This window comes from Poecilia reticulata, linkage group LG23 (genome assembly GCF_000633615.1).
Source record: "Poecilia reticulata strain Guanapo linkage group LG23, Guppy_female_1.0+MT, whole genome shotgun sequence".
NCBI lineage: Eukaryota > Metazoa > Chordata > Actinopteri > Cyprinodontiformes > Poeciliidae > Poecilia > Poecilia reticulata.
This window is the reverse complement of record NC_024353.1, coordinates 239,970-260,535: the sequence shown is the minus strand read 5'-3', so window position 1 is coordinate 260,535 and position 20,566 is coordinate 239,970. Positions and strand designations below refer to the sequence as shown.

At 38.5% G+C, this 20,566-nt stretch overlaps 3 protein-coding genes across 6 annotated transcripts in view; 1 reads left to right on the top strand and 2 right to left on the bottom strand.

Moving 5' to 3' along the window:
• Positions 1 to 5,845, top strand: part of LOC103459096 (plexin-B2-like) — a 122,937-nt gene extending 117,092 nt beyond the window's left edge. The window contains exons 38-44 of the mRNA XM_008400340.2: positions 276 to 427; positions 1,077 to 1,237; positions 1,365 to 1,512; positions 2,065 to 2,129; positions 2,203 to 2,278; positions 2,984 to 3,058; positions 3,475 to 5,845. Coding sequence (XP_008398562.1) covers positions 276 to 427; positions 1,077 to 1,237; positions 1,365 to 1,512; positions 2,065 to 2,129; positions 2,203 to 2,278; positions 2,984 to 3,058; positions 3,475 to 3,579 — 782 coding nt within the window. The 3' untranslated portion in view covers positions 3,580 to 5,845. The remainder of the gene's footprint in view (positions 1 to 275; positions 428 to 1,076; positions 1,238 to 1,364; positions 1,513 to 2,064; positions 2,130 to 2,202; positions 2,279 to 2,983; positions 3,059 to 3,474) is intronic.
• Positions 5,846 to 8,446: 2,601 nt separating this feature from the next.
• On the bottom strand, positions 8,447 to 16,980 carry mdm2 (MDM2 proto-oncogene). Of its 3 annotated transcripts, none has more exons than XM_008400338.2 (12): positions 16,919 to 16,980; positions 13,449 to 13,484; positions 12,284 to 12,336; positions 12,138 to 12,212; positions 11,759 to 11,892; positions 11,617 to 11,666; positions 11,272 to 11,315; positions 10,387 to 10,447; positions 9,992 to 10,320; positions 9,784 to 9,855; positions 9,548 to 9,731; positions 8,447 to 8,945 (listed from the first exon to the last, which is right to left on the bottom strand). In XM_008400338.2, exons 3-12 carry the CDS (start codon positions 12,320 to 12,322, stop codon positions 8,509 to 8,511), a joined length of 1,425 nt encoding a protein of 474 aa, XP_008398560.1. In that variant the 5' UTR covers positions 12,323 to 12,336; positions 13,449 to 13,484; positions 16,919 to 16,980; the 3' UTR covers positions 8,447 to 8,508. The 3 variants fall into 3 exon arrangements, with proteins under 3 accessions (XP_008398560.1, XP_008398559.1, XP_008398561.1); XM_008400337.2 differs by lacking the exon at positions 16,919 to 16,980 and adding an exon at positions 16,648 to 16,812; XM_008400339.2 differs by lacking the exon at positions 16,919 to 16,980 and adding an exon at positions 16,648 to 16,805 and having other exon boundaries at positions 9,548 to 9,710.
• A 582-nt stretch (positions 16,981 to 17,562) lies between these two features.
• The window catches only part of nup107 (nucleoporin 107), an 11,260-nt gene continuing 8,256 nt past the window's right edge, over positions 17,563 to 20,566 (bottom strand). Inside the window, exons 21-27 of one of the 2 annotated variants that reach the window (XM_008400336.2) lie at positions 20,394 to 20,500; positions 19,905 to 20,007; positions 19,651 to 19,811; positions 19,461 to 19,586; positions 18,861 to 18,974; positions 18,551 to 18,718; positions 17,563 to 17,782 (exon numbers count right to left, since the gene is read on the bottom strand). In XM_008400336.2, coding sequence (XP_008398558.1) covers positions 17,675 to 17,782; positions 18,551 to 18,718; positions 18,861 to 18,974; positions 19,461 to 19,586; positions 19,651 to 19,811; positions 19,905 to 20,007; positions 20,394 to 20,500 — 887 coding nt within the window. In that variant the 3' untranslated portion in view covers positions 17,563 to 17,674. The remainder of the gene's footprint in view (positions 17,783 to 18,550; positions 18,719 to 18,860; positions 18,975 to 19,460; positions 19,587 to 19,650; positions 19,812 to 19,904; positions 20,008 to 20,393; positions 20,501 to 20,566) is intronic. The other variant, XM_017302923.1, reaches the window with a different exon arrangement.

Below are 20,566 nucleotides of genomic sequence, written 5' to 3'. Positions count from 1 at the left end.
CTAGCAACCCCAGCTGAGCCCAGGCCCGTTACCTAGCAACCCCAGCTGACCCCAGGCCCGTTACCTAGCAACCCCAGCCAACTCCAGGCCCGTTACCTAGCAACCCCAGCTGACCCCAGGCCCGTTACCTAGCAACCCCAGCCGAGTTCCGTAACATTTGTCGGGTTGTTTTCCCAGCCACCCACTGGTCTGTTGTTCAGTAGCCATCTTGTAGCCCCAGCCTGTCGATGGGTCGTCTCTAAGTGGTGACGGTGATTTTACGATGTCGGCTGCAGAAAACGCGCTGCTGGAGGACGACAACACGTTCCACCTGGTGAGGCCGACAGACGAGATCGACGAGGTGAAGTCGAAGCGAGGCAGCATGAAGGACAAGGCCATGACCAAAGCCATCACAGAGATCTACCTGACCCGGCTGCTCTCCGTCAAGGTGCTGATGCTTTAAACACGACTTTAGCATTAAGCTAGGCTAACACTCTTATTATCATATGAGCACTTTGCTGTTCCTTCATGTACGCACATCAAAATGTTGAGCTTCTTCTGGATATTCCTGCTGTGTATTTTGGTAATTTACATTTTCATAAATTTTGAAATATTTAAAGTTTTATGCACATTTCAGCCCATGCATCAACATTTTTTGGATTCCACAAAATTCAGCAAAACGTTTTGACACTCTTTGACAGCTTACAACGTCGGCCTCCTTCAACTTAGAAACTCCTTTTGACTTCTAAACAAGCCGCCAGGCATCAAGCTGTCTGCAGATGATGCAACTTTTTCATATCTCAAAAGTTTTTCTAAAATCATGACTTGAGTTTTGGCCATTTTCAGATTTATAATGTGTTTCCATGACAGAGTGCTCATTTGTCAAACAAAATGCTGCCGTATTTCACTCTACAGAAACGAATCATGCATCAAAACGCAGCCATGAGTCTCTGCTCTGAGGAAACAAAGGATCGATGCAGAGTGTTTATAACGATTGTCCTTAAAACACTCGTGTCATGTCTCTCCCCCTCCATTGGTTCTGTTCTTGTAAAGAACAGAAACTTTTTCTAGCTGTTCTTGTTCTTGTTGTGTTGCAGGGCACCTTGCAGCAGTTTGTGGATAATTTCTTCCGCAGCGTCCTTTGCACCACCGCTGCCGTCCCTCCGGCCGTCAAGTACTTCTTTGACTTTTTGGACGAACAGGCGGAGAGACACGACAACGTGGACGAGGAGACGCTGCACATCTGGAAGACCAACAGGTTCGCTGGCTCAGACCGCAGAATATTTATCAAAATAAATACATTTAACTGAATTAATAGAAACCAGATTCCAACGCCAAGATGGCCGCTGGGTGTAAACCGTGTTCCTGCGGTTCCGTCCCTCCAGCCTGCCGATGCGGTTCTGGGTGAACATCCTGAGGAACCCGCAGTTCATCTTGGACGTTCACGTGACGGAGGTGGTGGACGCGTCGCTGCACGTCATCGGCCAGACCTTCATGGACGCCTGCACCAAGACGGAGCACAAGCTCAGCAGAGTCAGTTCGACTTTACGCTTCTTCTGGGTCAAACTGGACTCGTTTAAAAATGTGAACAAACTGTGAAGGATTAATGGTAACAAAACTAAAAAGTTTGTTTGTTTTCTGTCTACATTCTTTGAGTTGAGATGTTTTTTTTATTCTTATAGCGATTAACTAATAAAAAATAATCTCATAGTGGCTGAAAATGAAATGAACAGCAGCTATATATAAATCAACTGAAGTGATTAATCAAATTTTTTTGATGGAGTATTAGAGGTAGGCTAAGGAAAGTAACGACTGAACCTATTTTCAAGTGATTTCTTGTAATTTTGCGACGGTTTTTGGTAAATTGCGTGTTATTCTGCTAACATAACGACTATATTCTCATAGTTAAAGTAAAATTATCATATCCTTCCCTCACAGAAGGGATGATTGAAATAAAAGCCACATTTTGAAAACATTTCTGGGAGAAAAAGAAGGAGACCGATTAATCAGCCCTGAGGGACGCCAGAGACCAGCTGAGATTAGCCAGTTACTGCCAGAGATCAGCGTCTCTGTTTCTGTCTGCAGGAGTCTCCGAGCAACAAGCTGCTCTACGCAAAAGAGATTTCCACGTATAAGAAGATGGTTGACGAGTGAGTTCACAACACCGGCTGTTGTTCTGACCCGGTTGGTTCCTGGATGAACGAGTTTGTTTGTTTCCCTCAGTTACTACAGAGGCATCAGGCAGATGGTTCCAGTCAGCGACCAGGACATGAACACGCACCTGGCCGAGGTGTCCCGGGTAGGAACCGCCTTACCTGTCTGCATAAACCCTCCAGAACCAGAGATTCTGGGTCAGAACCAGCTGGACTGGTTGGTTCTGGGAGGTTATGAGTAACAGATCGACCCACAAAAGTATTAAAATGTTCATATTTGTAACGTTGCTGGAGACTTTATGTGATGGATCATTTCACATTACGTTAGATAAAAATCTGAAAAGTGCGGCGTGCCTTTGTTTATTAGCCTTCGCGAGTCAGTTCTTGGTAGAACCTCTGAGTCTTCTGGGTTTTGTCAGATTAGATCAGGAGAATCTGTGGGCATCAATTTTCAAATCCTGACAGATTCTCATTTGGATGGACTTTGACTAGACCATATGTTTTGGGTGAACCTCCAAACTAGTCTCAGGAATTTATCAGTGGAAAGGGGGTGAATAAACAGATTTTTCATGCTTATCTACAGATCAAACTTTTTTGTTTCTCTTCATAGTGATTCTTTTTTCTGTTACATAAAACTGAAGCTTGTAGCGTTAGCACGTTAGCATGTTGGGAAAAATAAAGGGTTTGAAAAAAGGAACTGCAGTCAGAGATGAGGAGGGATTTGTAGCTAGAGCGCCCTCTACAGGTGAACAATACAAGATACTGAAGTGTTTATGTAATTTACTATTTTTTTCTGACCCAACTTTGTTGTTTTGTGCTGCATAATAAATGTGCTGCTCTTGTTCTTGCAGCAACACACAGACAAGCTGAACACCCAGGTGGCCTTACATCAGCTCTACCAGTACGCCAGCAAGTACTTCGACCTGGTGAGGAATGTTTTCATCACACGGAAAACCTGAAACCGGGACAGAAAACCCTGGAAGTGAAATTCAACAGTGATACCAAATTATGACTTTTAGTTTTTTTATTTTGCTACATTTGCATAATCACTTTGCAACGAGTCCTTAGCATTTTTAAATGAAGATTATGATTTTAGCTTTGAGTGAGTTAACTTTAACTTGTATTAAGGTTAAAATTGCAAATACGCAAAAAAATTATTTGGAATATGCACGTATATTTAAATTTAATTCAAGATAAAAATGATATTTAGGTCAATATGTTTGAAAAAAGAACATTTTCTATAAAGATTTTAATTTGTTTTTAGGAATAAATGTAACTCTGAGGTTGTTTTTGTCCAAATCTTTGATAAAAATAAAATGAAAAATGTTGTTTTGCTCCTCAGATCATCCAGTCTCTGGACGAGGACCCGGCCGCCCAGAACCGGCAGCTGACGCTCCGCCTGCAGCAGGTCGCCGCCGCCCTGGAGAACAAAGTCACTGACCTCTGACCTCACCAAGGGGGCGGGGCTTCTTTTCTATTGTGAGCGTACGGACTCATCTGAATGTCTGGAGAGTCGCTAGCAGAGCCAGAAGAGACGAATTTCCACTCGGCGCCCAAAAACAAACGAGCAAAAAGAAAACATCTTTCTGAAATTCAACAGAAGTTGAAGAAAATCCAAGTGAAGCAACAGAACGTTTTGTTTTTTGGGACGTTTTGATCGGACCTTCAGCTGCTCCAGGATCCTTTTCCAGCTCTTTCTGCTGGACGGTACGGAGGCCCGGCGGGTCCAGATGTTCGAAACATCAGCGACTTTCTTTAGTTTTATTTTCATGTTTTCTGTTTGTATCCTGAGTTTCTGCTTCTGGGACACCAGAAACCAACGGCTGCATTTCTTTGACGTTCAGGAAGTTAGTTTAAAAAATAACTTTTAAAAACCCACCAAAGTCCAGAAAATCTGAAAAGTAAAATAAGTTACGTATTATATCATTTAAAAATCATGCAACATGAATTCAGCTGGTTTTGAGATAAACTAGATTCACATTAGTGAAGAAAATGTTTAAAAAATTTAATATTTCAGTTGTAGTAGCGCTTTTCCACCACTGGGAGTGCTGCTCACAACTTATAGTTCCCTTCTGAATTATTGCACAACCAACTAAAAAAGGTACTGATTTGTTTTTGTTTTTTTTAATCACATGAATCTTGACTTTTCTAATCATTGTTTTCAATTTATTTATTAATTCATCCATTTATAGTTCATTTTTATGGTTCCGCATAACATAATTTATATATTTTGCGCTAAAAATCTGAAATCCTGAGAGCTAGTTTGTGGAAAAGTTGGTCGATTTCAGTAATTTTCAGTAAATTCGTAAAACAGAAAATGAAAGATGACCCTGGTTGGTTTAAGCCCCGCCCCTGAAACACCCAGCCTGCTCTGATTGGACAGCAGCAGTGGTCTGATCAGGCTCCGCCCACCAAACGTGACAATTATATTAATCATATAATCTGGTATCATTTCAGCTCAAATTTCCATAATATAAATGAAAATACGCAAAATTTTATGAGTTGAACTTGTTACACACATCATGACAGAAACTCAGAAATGTTTTTTATATTAAACATCGTATCAAATCTGTAAACCATCACAGCTTTTCTTTCACTGAAGCCACTTTCGTGCCAAATGCTCTGAATCTAGGACAAGTTTGAGTCTAAAAGGATTTTCGGTACTTTTACGATTAAAAAAATGTGAAACTTTAGTGTGTCGTTGACGAAACGTCCGGACGAACTCTTGTTTTTGTGTTTTCATGTTTGAAACATTTTGCAGCCTTCGTGGATGAACAATATGTCCGTCTCTGCCGACGCTTGCTTCTGTCTGCCTTCTCTTTGCCACCAGCGAGTGCCTTAAAGAGTTGAAGTGGATCTGAAAGGAACAAACCGACCAGAACCGGACCACAGAACTGAATGTTTCAGCCATTTGTTTAAGTCTAGACTTGGCACTAACTGAACAGCAGAGGGCGCTAAACATTGAGGATGAGACAAAATGTTTTATGCTAGCAGTTGCTTTTTCTGACAAAAATGTTTAGATTGGATCCAAAAATAATTAAATGTTTAGAAGAACCAAATAAATTGATCCAGAACTACTCCTGATTTGAGTTCAGAAAAACAAAATTTGGACAAAAAAAGTTATTGTCAATCCTCAGAAACGTGTTTATAATCCGACTGGCGGCCATTTTCCAGATTCCTAAACAGCGAGGCCGGTACTTGTCGTACAACCGACCCGATCCGTTGGTTTGCGCCGCCTTTTCACAGAGGATCTTTAGTTTCTAGGCGACAGAAATTGTGAAACTGTCCCTTTGAATTCTTGTCCTGACCCGATTATGATCAACTCCAGTTTGTTTCAGGCAGAAACAGAAACTCAAATGTGAACTTTGCTGCCAAATGTTCTGATCGTCTGGGTTCTGCAGGAACCGAGTCGAGGGTCTTTGTGTTTCTGTGTTAGAATATGTTGAAGAACATTCAGGCTTCGTCCTGATGCCTGATCCAGTAACGGACTTTAAAGCCAGCGTTGCCGTTGGTTACGGTTGTGAAGCGACAGCAGGAATGGTTTGGATGGACCAAACTCTAGACTTTGAAATGGACTCGAATGGGACTAGATGTTACCAGAACCGGTCTGAACTGAACTGAAGCCCAAATCTGTTACTCTTCTGTTGAAGTGGGGAAAAAATCCAGATCTAGGAAGTCCAAATATCCAATAAAGTATGTTTATACAAATGAAAGAAAGGTGTCTGGTTTCATTTTAACATGTTTTTATGTTCAATGTTCTTCTTAAAATGAATTAACTGGGTTCCAGCTGAATGTTGCTCTTACTTTTCTGTGTTTTATTTATTAAATCTGAAAGAAATATGCTTTGCAGATGATGTGGCTGCAGCAGCCATATGTCTATTTTAGAAAGCTAAATTAATCTAGCTGGACGCTTTACTAGAACTTGGACCAAAGTGCAAGTGATGGGAAAAAACAGTTTTTGGTTAAACATTAATATTTCCATCCATCTTTGCACGTTTTAACAGTTTTCAGCTCATTTGTGACGTTTAAACCCAGAAGAATCCGGTGTTCCGGTTTCTCTCCTCTAAAGCGGACCGGAGCAACTCTGAGCCTCCGCAGGTGTTTCCCATTGACCTCAACAAGCCGCCATTCTTTACATCCACAAACCAGAAACACAGGTAAGTTTTTCAAATGTCTCTTTACGTTAGTTTCTCGTTTATTGGTTTGTGAATTTAGAGTTAATAATTAAGGAATTTAATAAAAGTGAAACGCGTCACCCAGAGTGATCTGTTTCAAACGCTAGTTTGTTAATTTGGATTAAAAAAATAAAACCAGCTTCTCGGGACGCTACAGTATTAAAATTAGACCCATTAAATGTAATTTTTAGACGGAAATATATTGTTGCTTCGACGATCACGGGGAAAACCGCTGACACCCAACTGAAGGCTAATATGCTAATTAATCGGATAACCGGAAGAAGACTATAAAAATAAAAGTAGGGTGAACTTATTCAGTCATATGCTGTGTATATACTAGTTAAACTTTTGTATTACCATTAAACGGTTCAACTTAAATGTTTGCTTAAAAAAAACATCAGTCTCACCAACGGAGTTTAAAAGTTGGCAAGTTCCTGTTTTTATTTTGTGAGACCACTTCCGGTTACCGGCAAGCGAATGTTCGCTAGTTATTTTTCTCCGAGCTAGCTTGCTAACGAAATATTTAGCTTTAAAATTTAGTCTAGAATTTAATTTTTATATTAAATTTTAAATTAACCAATGAAGACCATACGTTACTTTTTAAATGTGGTTCAACAGAATCATAAAAAATAAAATAAAATAAATGACTATCTGAAACTTGTTCTAAAATATTTTTTAGGCTAAAAATTATGTAAAAAAGATAAAAACGATAAAAGTCTATTTAATAGTAGCAGCCTAAACAAGAATGTGATGATCGCAATTCTGCTGTGCTTTCCATTTTAACAGAAATTATCTGCAGGCCGGAACCGGACCGGTTCTGATCAGAGGTGAGTTCATAATTTCGGGTCAGTTAATCTCTAATAAGCATCAAATGTTAGGGATTTAATTGTTAGTTTTAGGGCAGCAGAATCTAGTTTTTAGATAATCAAGTTTGTCTACAAAATAATTATTTCACTGTTATTTTAGGGAAAAGAAACACATTTTTTCTTTTTATGATAAAACAAAGTTTTTAACTGGATTAAATTTTATTTAACTGCGTTGTATTTGGGGTTAATTCTAGAAATGCAACACTGCCCCCTTGTGGTCAATGAATACAACACATCCTGCAGAGATTTTTTTTTATATTTTATAAACTAAGTTTTTAACCGCTGGTTTGCAGGTAACTTTAAAAAATAAAAAAAAATCTTCGCACAACATTATAGGAACTGAAATTTCGAACTTGACCTGTTTGGCAGCTCAAACAGAAGTTTTATTCAATAAAAACCAAACAAGAAATATTAGAAATCTTAACCAATCTTATTTAAAACGTTCTTAAAGTGTTTTAAATTAATAAGAGGTATAACTTGTAATAGTTGAACATTTTCTGGAATTTAACATGCAAAAGACAGTTTCATAAAATAAAAAGCATCCACTTATAATAAATTGTGAAACTTTTACTTTACTTCCGGGTTAAAGCTGAACAAAAATGATCGTTTTATAGATTAAAGTCAAAATAATTTCCTTTTAGTTTAACCTTCAGGGTTCAGGTTCTTCAACTTTGGCGGCCATTTTACAATTTCATATTTAAAGATTAGAAAAAATGTTAGTGTGCCAACACTGCCCCCTGGTGTTCTGATTTCATTTTTCTTAACCATCGCACAGCATTATGGGAACTGAAGTTTCCAACTTTAAATAATTTCTCAGCTCAAACCAATGAGAATTAAAACTTTATTCAGTAAAAACAAACAGAAAACATTAGAAATCTTAACCCACCTCTTTATTTAAACGCTCTTAAAGTGTTTTAAATAAATAAATAACAGATGTAATAAAGGTAATATTTCTAATAGATTAACATTTCTGGAAGAAATAAACGTGCAAAAAATAGTTTACAAAATAAGCATTGATTTTATTTCTGGATAAAAGAGGAAAAATTTACATTTATAAAAAGTCAAAATAATTTCCCTTTATTTTAAACTTCAACTTTCACCACTGGTTTGCAGATAACTTTATAAAAATAAAAATAAAAACCTTCACACAGCATTATGGGAACTGAAATTCCCAACTTTAACTAATTTGGTAACATTTTATAATTTCAGATTTACAGAATCTTACAATATTTGTAGTGGTATAATTTAAGTAATTAATGTATTGAGGAACTGCTGCAGCTGTACGTTTTATTATCATGTGGAGGTAGACAGACGAAGGTCAGCTGGAGGTCGTTCTCAGCTGAGGTAGGTGAGGACGACGGACTGGATGGGCATCCTGCAGACGGGGCACAGCTTGTTCCTCCTCTTCAGCTTCCTGGCGCAGACGTAGCAGGACATGAGGTGTCCGGTGCGCCCGTGGACGATGCAGCCGTTTTTGGGTCGGGACTGGCAGATGAGACACGGGTCCAGACACGAGTCCGGCAGCCGGGATTCGGCCGACACGCTGCGCTCCAGGTCCGGCACCGGGTCCTGGGAGTCGCCCGACGACGACGGCTGGGACTCGAGCGCCCAGAGCTTCTCCTGGGAGGAAGAGGAGGAGGAAGGCTGGGAGGAGCAGAGGGCATTCTGGGAGTTTGGGGCGGAGCAGTCGGACCAATTCTGGGAGTTCAGAGGAGTTTTCGCTCTTTTTCCATCAGGAACGTCGACGCCGTCGTTGTCCTCCACATCCGAACCTGCAGGAGACGCACAAGGAGTTTCAACTGGAAGAACAACAGTCAGAGCGGTAATTAAAACTCTTCAAAACATCTAAATGTAATGTTTAAGATGAAAAATAAAAAGCTTCATGTTTCTGGAAAAAAAAAAATCCTCAACACTTTTTGTATCCAATTATTAATCCGTTATGAAAAATAAACACCTTTGCACTATATTTATGTTAAATAAAGCAGAAACTTTATTAATGGAAGCACACACTCAAAGGCTTTTATGCTGAAAGAACAAATTCAGAGCAGAAATTAAACCAAACTGCACAAGAATTATGTACATTTTGAATCTTAGATTTAAAAAAGTCTTAATATTTTCTGCCCAAAACTCAAGTTGCAGTTTCAGCTTCACCTGGTTCAAATTCTCCCATTAATCATCTTTTGTATCCAATTATTAATCTGTTAATATAAAACATAATCAGCTCTTCATCGATGTTTCGCTGCAGATGCATCGTTTGCTACTAAAAGTTTTGTAGTTTTTCAGACTAGCCATTAGCTTTAGCCTCCAACAAAAACATTGTTTTTGTTCTGTTGCCTAAACAAAGTTTGATTGAAATTAACACACTAGAACCCACCTGGAGTTTCTTTGGCAGCTGATTGGTCGGTGGGCTTCGTGGGGAGGGCTTTAGGGTCGGCGGACGCCTCCGGCAGCCAATCGCGTCGCAGCGTCCAGCAGCGGAAGCAGTTTCTGGGCAGCGGCGGGTTCAGCTCGTCACACTTGGAGCAGCGCCAGTAATCCTGAGAGAGAAACCCATGGAACTGAGTGAAGAGAGGCTAGCGCTAACGCTAATGCTAACACGTTGCTACTCACAGCTTCTGTGATCTCCGTGTCGTCGTCGAACGAGTCGTCGTCTTCCGCCTCGAAGATGGTGACTTCATAAACCTGAGGAGGACGATCGATGAATAACAACAAAAAGTCAACATTCAGTTTGTTTGGCCACCAGGACAGAAACCATTTTGGCTCAATAATCATTTACGTTTTAGCTGATCTATAATCGATGGCTGTGGTTTCGTCTCACCTGGTCGTCGGCGGACAGCGACGCGTCGTCCTCGTTGTAGTCGTCCGAGTCGACCGACTCCACCTCGAACTCCACGCTGAAGTTGTCGCTGTCTGAGTCGGACGCCGCGATCGTGACCTCCGACCTCCCGGACCGGACGCTGTGGGAGTCGGACGACTGGCTGCCGCAGTTGTCCCGCCCACTTCCCAGCCCTCCAATCACACACCAGGACAGGCTGCCGTCGAACGTCAGCGAGTAGCTGTCCGAGCGCCGCCGCTTCCTGCTGTCGTCCGAGTCTTCGTCCTCCGACTGCTGCTCCTCTTCCTCTCCCTCTGTGCTGCGGGACGGACCTGAGAGGGGGCGGGGTTTATGCCAGGTGCATGCTGATTGGTCGGTTTCAATCAGCAGAAACTCACCTGAGTCGCTCCGTCTCCTCCTCCTCCTCTGGTCTGTAGATGAAGATGAACTTTCAGCTCCCTGAACGCAAAATATCAAACTCAGGTTTGGTTTGGAGAATAAAAATAACACAAACGGATAAAAATAATTTAATGCACTGAAAATGTTTATGAGCAGAAGGTAATTAAATGTAAAACAATATTTTAGACAAAAATGGAGGATCGTCGTCTTTTAATTTATCACCGAATGTTTTGAGTTTATTTGATTAAAACATTTGAAAGTTAGATTAAAAGTCTCCAATATTACATTTTAATATCGTTTTTCCTTTTTAGCAGCAAACATGACTGAATTTAGATAAAATTTCTGTTAAATTCTAGTTTGATTCACATCAGAGGTGTTCAAGCTGTGGTTCAGGGGCCTTTTGTGGCCCTTGAAAAGACGTCATTTGGCCCCGATCACAAGTCAAAAATAACTTTAAAAATTTGGCCAACAAACCAGAAAACAATTAAAAATTGTGATTTATTTTTAAGGCGACAGTTTGAAGCCTTTTACGTTTTTAATGATCTACAGATTTTATTAAATTGTTTTTTATTGAGCATGTAAATAAAAATAAAACTAAAATATTAAATAAAAATGTAAAACACACACAGTAAACTAATCTTTAGTTCTTTGCATTTTATTGCCTAAAACACATTAAAATCATTATTTTAGTGTCAAATCTGCAGCTAAAATATACTTTAACAAAATCTAAATTAGTTTATTTCAATAATCCATTCATCTCAATCAGATTATTTCTTCCCCTTTAAAGTTAAAATATACATTTAGATTTGGAATAAAGTGTAAAAAAACCCTTTTGAGTTTTTTGATCCATTATCAATATAAGTATTGATGATGTAACGACTCACCTCCGTCTGGCTGCTGTGAGCTTCACTCGACTCCGTTGTTGAATCTGTGAAAACAGAAACAAGTTTTTTCAGTTTATTCAACATTTCAATCTAATAAAATGTGTAAATATTTAATGTGTTCACTGTAAAACCTGACAGGTTGTACAACAGATCATTTACATTAAACACATTTTATTTTACAATTGGATCAAATTTAAACTTTTTCTTTTACTAAAATGTTTTTTTTCTCTTATTTCAGTTAATTCTCCTTTAAACTCGTAGATTTAATCTGAGAAAATAATCTGTAACATTTATCGTGACCCTAATTAGTTTAACTTCTTTACAATCTGAAGCTTGTCTGCCTACCTTGGTTCCTCACGGCCTCCAGGTTCTTGGTGATCATTGCAAACAAAACCCTGAAACAGAAACACGTTTCAGTTCCAACATGGCGGAGGAACCAGAACCGGAACCAGAACCGGAACCGGAACCGGAGGAGACTCGGACTCACCTTGGTTCCTTAACAGAGAAGCTGTCAACGCCCAGAACCCGGCCCAGAGCGTCCTGAGCGCAGTGGACAATGTGCTGCTGGTTCTGGTCGTACAGCTGCCTCTGCATGATGTACTGACCCAGGTAGAACATGACCTGGACAGAACGGCCAATCAGAACGCAGCATTACAGAAAACCCACCATCTTTCATGCTGCAAATATTAAGATTTTAAAGAAAACCAACTCATTCTCTGGCACAGAAATTAAACTGTGGTCGTCATAACAACGGGAAGACTAAAACCTCCCGTATCCGATTTTTCCAAGATTTTTACTTTGACCCTAGAATCTCTTAAAGGTGGAGAGACGGTGTGACGTTGTTCCGCACTGAGGACGTTCTGTACCTCCTTTATGGTGAAAACGTCCTTGGTGGCTCCGGCGTGTTGCAGCAGAGAGCCGAACTCCACCTTCGGTCTCACCTGAACACAAACAGGAAGTGAGTCACGCAGTAAAACCAGGAAGTGGCGGTTTCAACGGCAGCAGCGCTCACCAGCTTGTTTTCATTGGTGAACTCCCCGTCAGCTGACATGGTGATGCCGGTTGCTGCGGCGCACAAACATAAACAAAGTGAGTTATTACTGAGGTTCTGCTCAGTCCGGCCCAAACTGGACGGATTAAACCAGAAACATGAAAATCAATAAGATCTGCGATCAGTTTATAACATAATTAATCCGTTAAATAAAAGCAGAACTGAATTAGTTAAATGTAACTAAATACAACAACCTCAGTTTGTTAGTGTAGAGAGAAACAAATGTTTAAAAAAATTTGACATTTTTCTTTAGTTTGCATTTCAGAGCCAAAGTGGAAAATATTTCAGAAAAACAGGCGATTATTCAAAACGACAAACTTTTTAACTTAAAATGTTTTCCTGAACACAAAAAACTAAACATTGATCGATTAATCATGATCGATTAATCACGATTAATCAATTACAGTCCAACAGTTTTAGCTTCACCTGGTTCAAATTCTGTAAATAAAATCTTAACAGCTTCTGCATCCAACTATTGATTGATTAATCTAAAAAAATGATCAGATCTTCACTGTATTGATAAGTTGAGCAGAAAGTATTGATTTTTATTTTATTTTTTTTTTAGCTGCAGATCATTTGGTACAAATAGTTACTAAATAATGCTGTTAGTCCATGTTGGGCAATAAAATTTGTTATTTATTTGCATCTTTTAATATTGTATAAAAAAATTAAGAGGTAAAATAAAAACATTGACAAATTCTGTCCGATTATAGATTATAAAATTAATAGTTTTAGTTTAAAAAATTGCGCTGAATCTTTTAGCTACAACATTTAAGCAATAATCAATAAATCAATTAACCGCATAAAAAATTTAAATAAATTTCTCTTTCTAGCAAAAACAGGATGATAAAAGTTTTCGGTTTGAAGGAGAATGTTGTTCATAATTCGTTTATTTTAGATATTTAAATGTCTTCCAGTTTAATTTAAAATGTTCTGAATATATTCTTGCATTATTTTACCATTGTATTACTTTAAAACACTTTAAAAACAACATTATGGTTAATCATGACAGGAACATCTACATCCAGACACAAACAGTCGTTAAAATCTAAATATTCTGATAATTTATTCACCTCTTTTTAAAACCGTTTCACTCCAGATGAAGAGCAGAAATGATGATTCTTACCTGAGTTTAGAGCAGTTCTGGCCTCAGCAGCCCATCCTGTGCAAAGCAGAGCAGATAAAGTGCAGTGAGCAGCGCCAGCAGAACCGGCACCTCTTATGCTCCCACTCAGACATGTTGGGACTAGACCGGCAGTCTGGGCTGCCCCCCCCCCAGTCTGGGCCGGCCCCCCGCCTGAACCGGGCCTATCAGCGGCCCTGCAGCGCTGAGTCAGCAGCAGAAACCCAGCAGCTGATTCAATCAGCTGCTGCTGCAGACATGCCAGGACTAGTCCACTGTGACTCAGCTCTCCCTAGTTAGGTCGCCGTGACAACCAGCTAGTCACCAGTAACCAATGCGTGCGTGAGTCGGTCAGGAACAGGAAGTAGTTCCTCCATAAACAGCTGGCAGAACATCAAATTACCACTGAGTTTACGTCCATATGTATGTTCATGTTATTTGTTTGAAATAAAGTTATTAAAAAAAGGAAAAAAGATCAAATTACATTTCATTCATCCGAGAAAAAAAACAAAAAAACGCAACATTTCCTTTTTGTCCCCCCCAAAAAAATTACCCTGAAGTAAAAGTAAAAATATTTTAACATATTTTTACTTGTTTGGTAAAATGTTTACTCAAGTACTAACTAATCTAATTATTAATAATTTATTATTTACAAATTACATCATCAGATGAATCAAAATATAAAGTTAAGTGTAATTTTTTTTAAGGACCAAAATGACTACAAATAATATAATAAAAATAAAATCATGCAAAAGTAAATGTTTATAAATCAGTTTCTTTCAATAAATAACTTTAACAGAAACTGCAGGAGTGAGTCTGAGCCTGGTGAGTTTTTAGTTAAAACAAGTTTCTTTTTCATTTACTGGGTAGAAAATCCAGAACTTTGACTCAAATAAGAGCAGAATGTGGTAAAAATACTCCTAAAGTTTAGTAAATGTAACTAGTTCCTACCCAAGTCTGACCTTAGGAAAGTCACAATTATCCCAATAAACTCTAAATATATTTGTGTCTGCGTTCAATTAGTTCTTCTTAACATTCAATAATATTGAACATCTTTCACACTGATCAGCTCCTCCAGAATTTCTCGATTGTTTTTGTGATTTCGTAATTTAGACGGAACACATGAAGAGCTGCAGCGGGCCGGATTTGGCCCCCGGGCCTCGAGTTTGACACCTGTGCTCCGTCTCTTGAAAATGAATAAAACGTTTATGTCTGGACATGTTGGCTGGTTGATTTTCCTCCAGTGTTGGGCAATAAAACGTTTTAATAATTTAACCAGAAACACAAAATGTAAACAGAAAAAAATTAGTTTTAAAATTAAATAAGACACAAAAACGTCCAGAACCTGATTTACCTCGTTTTCTGGTTGTTTTCAAACATATACGCAGCTTTTTAACGACACTAAAATAACAGAATATTACCTTTATTAGCATATTAAATCCTACAGTCCTTAATTTAAAAAATTTATAAATTTAACACAAACTTTTCTTAAGTCTTTTAGCGCCTAGTTTCATTTGTTTCCTCTTTCTGTATTGAAATAAATACTTAAAAATTGTAAACCTTTGAAATAATAAAATCCAGGTTATTCCAGTAAATTTTGATTTCCTGCCACGTTTAAAAATGTCTCATCAAAACTTAATAATAAATTTTAACCATCTTTTTCCAACTCAAACTGTGACTTTAAATAATTTCCCTCATTTGTATTTGCATAATATCTAAAACATAAATAAAAAAAATGGAAATAATCAGGAATATTTCCTTACTTACTTTTATAATTTGGTGTCCAATATTATAATTCTAAGAAACTTTAATTATGTCTTATTTAAATTTACCCTGACAAAAAGAGAGAAATAAAGTTTATTAAAAAAAAAAAACATTTTTAAAAAGTAAATGTATATTTTTCACACAATCAATCCAAAATACAGACAAATGCATGTATGCTTTTTCTAATGGTATTTCTTTTAGATTAATATATAAAAACAAAGGTTTATTAGTTTTATGAAGTTTACCTAAAGTTTTATTTATATTTAAAATGTACAAACTGTGCCGACACATTTGTTAAATCCTTCACATTTTGTTTCCAGTCATTAAAATTTGATTTTTTTACATAATTTTCTTTAAACATAAAAAAAAACCTACAAGTTAAATGAATTTTTTAGCAAAAATGTGTAACTTCAATAATATTTGCTCATTATTTATACTTACAGAAAAATAATCCACACAACTTTCTTACTTATTGCCACATTTTTGTTCAAATGTTTATGAAAAAATCAAACTTTTAAATTGGCTAAAATTTGTTTCTAAAGATTTTGTGAATTGATTAAAATATTTTAAACATCTACTCTGGTATTTATGTTTTTGTAACAAACTTAATGCTGTAATGTGAGATCCAGTCGTTTAAATAAAACTATTTAAGTTTTAGTTTCAATAAATTTGGTTGGATTAATAATTTAGGTAGAAATTTGGCATTTTTTGTGCCAAACTGTTATGTGTCGTAAAATAATCGTATTTTTCCATTTCATTCCGTTTTAGTTGTTCAAAATGTGTAAATAAAACAGATTAATGTTAATGAAATAGGTAATAAAAAGCAGAAGCACCCAGGCTTGCATGGATGAGTTTGGGCTCATGTTTTTGTTTTTCCCCATCCAGAAAGAACAGAATGTTTTCTAGAAGCTACTGGACCGTTTTCGGTCCGAACCCCACGTGTTGGACGGATTTGTCCGGACTTGTCCCGCTTCCCTCCCGCCCACTTGATCTCAACAGACCGCAATGAGCCAAAACAAAGTCTGCCATAAGCTCCGGTAACATTTTATTATTCCTACACACAAATTAAGGGAAGATTAAAAAGCAAAAACAAGAAATTTAAAAAATAAATAAATGTACATTTAAACGGTGCAGTCAAGCTGGCTTTATTTACGCACTAATCTTTGTAACGGCTGTGTTAGAAAACTACATGCTGACTGAACTGAAGTTACACTCATAAAAAGAAAAACACGAAGAATTTATTTTAGATAAATAACGAGTTTTCTAGCTCTGGAAGAACAAAACATTTTTGCCCAGCGTTCCTCCCTACCATTCCGGTACGTTTCAGTTAGGAAACTCCGAGGCTCTGCGGCCTACTTCTATTAGCTTGACGATAACTTCGTATTTCTACTGAAATTACAACGTAAAACACTTAAGTAATTGGCCTTAAATTACTTACCTTTAACAGCTTGGTAAACAAATTCTTTAAATGCTCATTAAATGTTCAGTATTCCGAAAACACTTTCGAGTATTTAGATCTCGCTTCGTTCCTTCTAGTTTATATTCGGCGCCTCTGGTGATGTTATGGCGCCCCTAGTGTCCGGAGTCTGTGGTTACGTAACTCCAACACGGTGAAAAAGTGTTGACATATTTTTACGCAAAATAAGGCTAAAATAATAAATTTTTTTATCTATGTGGATGATCCAAAGATCCATAAATGTCTCAAATACCTTATACCTGGGTGCCTCAAATCCAGGCCCTTCGGCTATTAGATGCGTCCCTGGTGCAACACACCTGATTCAAATGGCTGAATTACCTGTTATGTCAGGTTCTCCGGAATCCCGCTAACAACCTGATTAAGCCTGCAACAAATGCTTACTTCAATAATCTATTATTCATTTAACCACTCTAACCTGTTTTAAATCAGAAAATAAACATTTTATTGCTTAAAATGCAACAATATACCACTTTTTATTATTTTCCTGAACAGAATTTGGACCAGGTAAAGGTAAAACTAACTTGAGTTCTGGGTAGAACATATTTATCTATTAAATGCAAAATGTGTACTTTTTGTACAATTTCGACTTAATTACTGCTCTGACTTGTTCTTTTAGCAAATGGCTTTTTTGAGCCATTACACTCCAGCCAACAGTTAATTACTAAATTAGCTGCAATAAAAAATTTTTACATAGAAAATTTTATATTTTAATTTTCAACAGTTGGTAGCAGTATGTACTTTGTGGACCTCCTGGTGTTTTTTAAAACAAAGATATTTGCTAATTGTTTTTATGTCTTTGGGAGGAAAAAAAACAAGGATTCTTTCAGAATTTGATTATATTCAAGAGGAACCAAAAGTGAATATTCACAACTCCGCTACAAGAGAAAAAGCTTTTATTTTAGCAAAAAAAAAAAACAACAAACAATTTAGAAAAACAAGAGATTAGGAATTCAAACAATGTTCTGAATGTGTGGAGCTTCCTCTGAGGTCACGGCTGAAGGTCGTAGCCCAGCGGGCCGAGTCCCAGATCCAGCAGAGCGAGCGACGAGTCCCGCAGCTTCTGGAGAAACCTCCTCAGCTCCTCTTTAGAGAAAACCTGTAAAACAAAAAACCTTCATCAACATTTCAATGGATCAACCAATGTCTCAGAGCAGAGACCTGCCAGGCTTTGTTAAGGTCACTGTAAACAGAAAAGAGGAAATTTCCTCTGAATAACTCAAAGTTTGAGATTACGCTCACATATTTTCTGAAAATATCAAACATTTGTTCAAAACAAACTCACATTTTGGGATTAATCTGGAGGTTTAGTTTTAAAGTAAAAAAAATTGCTAAAAAAAAAAAAAATTCAACTACAGATTTAGGAGTATTGAGGTTAATCTCAGAAATTTAGAGAGAAATCTAGGAAATTTCCAAGTTTTTCCTAGCAAAATTCTGAGATTAATCTAAAGATTAATACATATTAATGCCAATATTCCTGAGTCTTTCCTTTTTCTCACACATTTTGAACTTTGGGAGCACAGAAATTTCTGAGTTTTTTTCTAGCCAATTTCTGAGATTAATCTCAAATTTTTCACCATCTAAACTTAAAAAATGTCCAAGTTTTTTTTTGGCAAATTTTTGAATGCTGGAGCTTGGAAATGTTACCGTTTTCCAAGTACTCACAAATTTTCTGAATTTATTTCAAACAATTTTTTTTTTTTTTACTTTTTGAACTCAGAAATTAAATTTTTTTTTCTGTAAAATTCCTGACATTAGAGTCTTTAGGGGTAAATTTACTTCTTGTTTCCATCTACCATGGCCCTAATATCCCGTCGTAGAAAACTGACATTTAGAGCTGATTAAAGCTGGAGTTTATCCCTGTTACCCGGTAGAGTTTATGCTGGTCAGATGAGATGATGTCGGCGAGCCGCAGCGCCTCCTGGTGTCTGGAGGAACTCTGCAGCACGCTGAGCAACAGGAAGGTGAGGCGGGGAAGACAGAGGGAGCGCAACGCCGCCATCTGGTGGCTTCGCTCCTCATCTGACTCAGACTCCTAGGAACAAATACGCACAATTGGTGTGTTTAGGTCTGTCGCTTGATAAATTAAAAGAAGCTCAATAAAATGCTTTATTTCTTGTATTGGGTTGTAATATTTTGGTTTATAGCTAAACAAACACATGGCAGAACGAACGAACCTCTCTGTTGTCGACCATCCAGCCTCCATCTACGAACAGCAACACGTTGTAGATTCTCTCCTTCACGTCTTCAGTCAGGACGTCAAGGCGACCCGACCACTCCGTCCTGGAGGCCTGAAGCACAAAAACACTCGATTCACACCCAACTGGAGCTGCAACATGGCCGATCTATTCTGATTTCAGACATGTTGGAACTAAACTTCCTGTTTTGTTTGTTTTTGAACATTTTATCTCTGAATCTCAGAGCAACACAAGCAGAGTGTTTTCTTCCCCACCGTCGCCTCATGCTTGCTCAACTGGAGGAACTGCAGCAAAGGGTAACAACTCAATGAAATCTGTTTGCCTTTATCAGAAAACTGGAAATTCAACCATTTATTTGATTTGAATTGGCTGCGTCCCTGAAGGCGGGGCTAGGTCCACCCAGGTGTTTTGCACAGCTGAATGGTTGCCATGGAGATTAGAGGATTTCTTAAACATGATTTAAGGATCAAAGCAAAACTCCAGGTTTGTTTTTGACGAGGGAAAAACTTTATAGTATGATCTAAAGATAAAAAACCCCCCGCAGATTTTACATGATGCCGCCTAAGAATCTGTTTTTACCTGGTACTCCTTCTCTTTCATCTCATTGGCCACTCTCTCTGTGAATTTGGCCTCTGGCACCAACGCCGGCTTCTGAGGAGCGGAGCTGCTGTGGCTGAACCAGTCAGTGAACGCCTCATGGGCTTCCTGTAAACGGATAGCGTTAGCATTGGTACTGCACGCTAATGTCATCAGAGCCCCGCCCACTAACCAGGTAGGCTCTGATGCACAGGTGCTCCCTGATGGCGTTCTCATCCTCCGCAGGAAGGGGAGCGGTCTGACCGACGGCGGTCCACTGCGAGTAAATCTCCCTCATCGAATCCTCTGGAACCTTGGAGAAAACGGCCTTGGCCGCGTCGTGTTTCTGCAGCGCTGAGGCGGAAACAAGATGGCGGCGCTTTCAGTCACAATACCAGGAGAAAAGGTAAAAAGAATAAAAAACTCCTGACGGCGAATCAGAAGTACCCAGGAAGTTCCTCATGATGGCGTTGGACTGCTTCAGCGCCTCGGCCCGGTGGGCGGGGTCAAACAGCAGCCAATCAATGACGTCGATCTTCTTCTGGTCGTCCTATGAGAGCAGAGGAAACGGTGATGGAAGAAAGGAATGAAGGATGGAAGGAAAGTAGGAAGAAGTTTAGAAAGAGAGTAGGAAAGGAAGAAGAAAGGAAATAAGTCAATTAGGACACATGGATGGTAGGAAAGAAGGGAAACAAGGAAAAAAGCAAATAAGGGAGGAAGGAAAGAAGTAAACAAGGGAGAGAAGAAAGGAAGGAATTTAAGACACATTTGATGAGTCGGATTTTGCTTCCTGGTTCCATGTTGAACAGAAAAAGATCAACTGTACTTTAGAAAACCCTCCAAGAAATTAATGTTAAATATGAATCTTGTCCTTGAAAACATCTCGTATGAAAACATCTGGTGTAAATTACGTTTTAACCCGACGCTGGTTTTTACCTGAGTCGTTCCCGTCTCCAGCGTCTGACTGTGATGCGTAAAACCTGCGTCGTCTCTGCGCCGCACCGTCTCCACCACCAGCCGGGTGATCGCAGAAACGTCCAGACCTGAACACAGATGGTCAGTGTTATTCAGAGCGCTGGCCGCCAGGGGCGCTGTGGAGGCTTCACAAG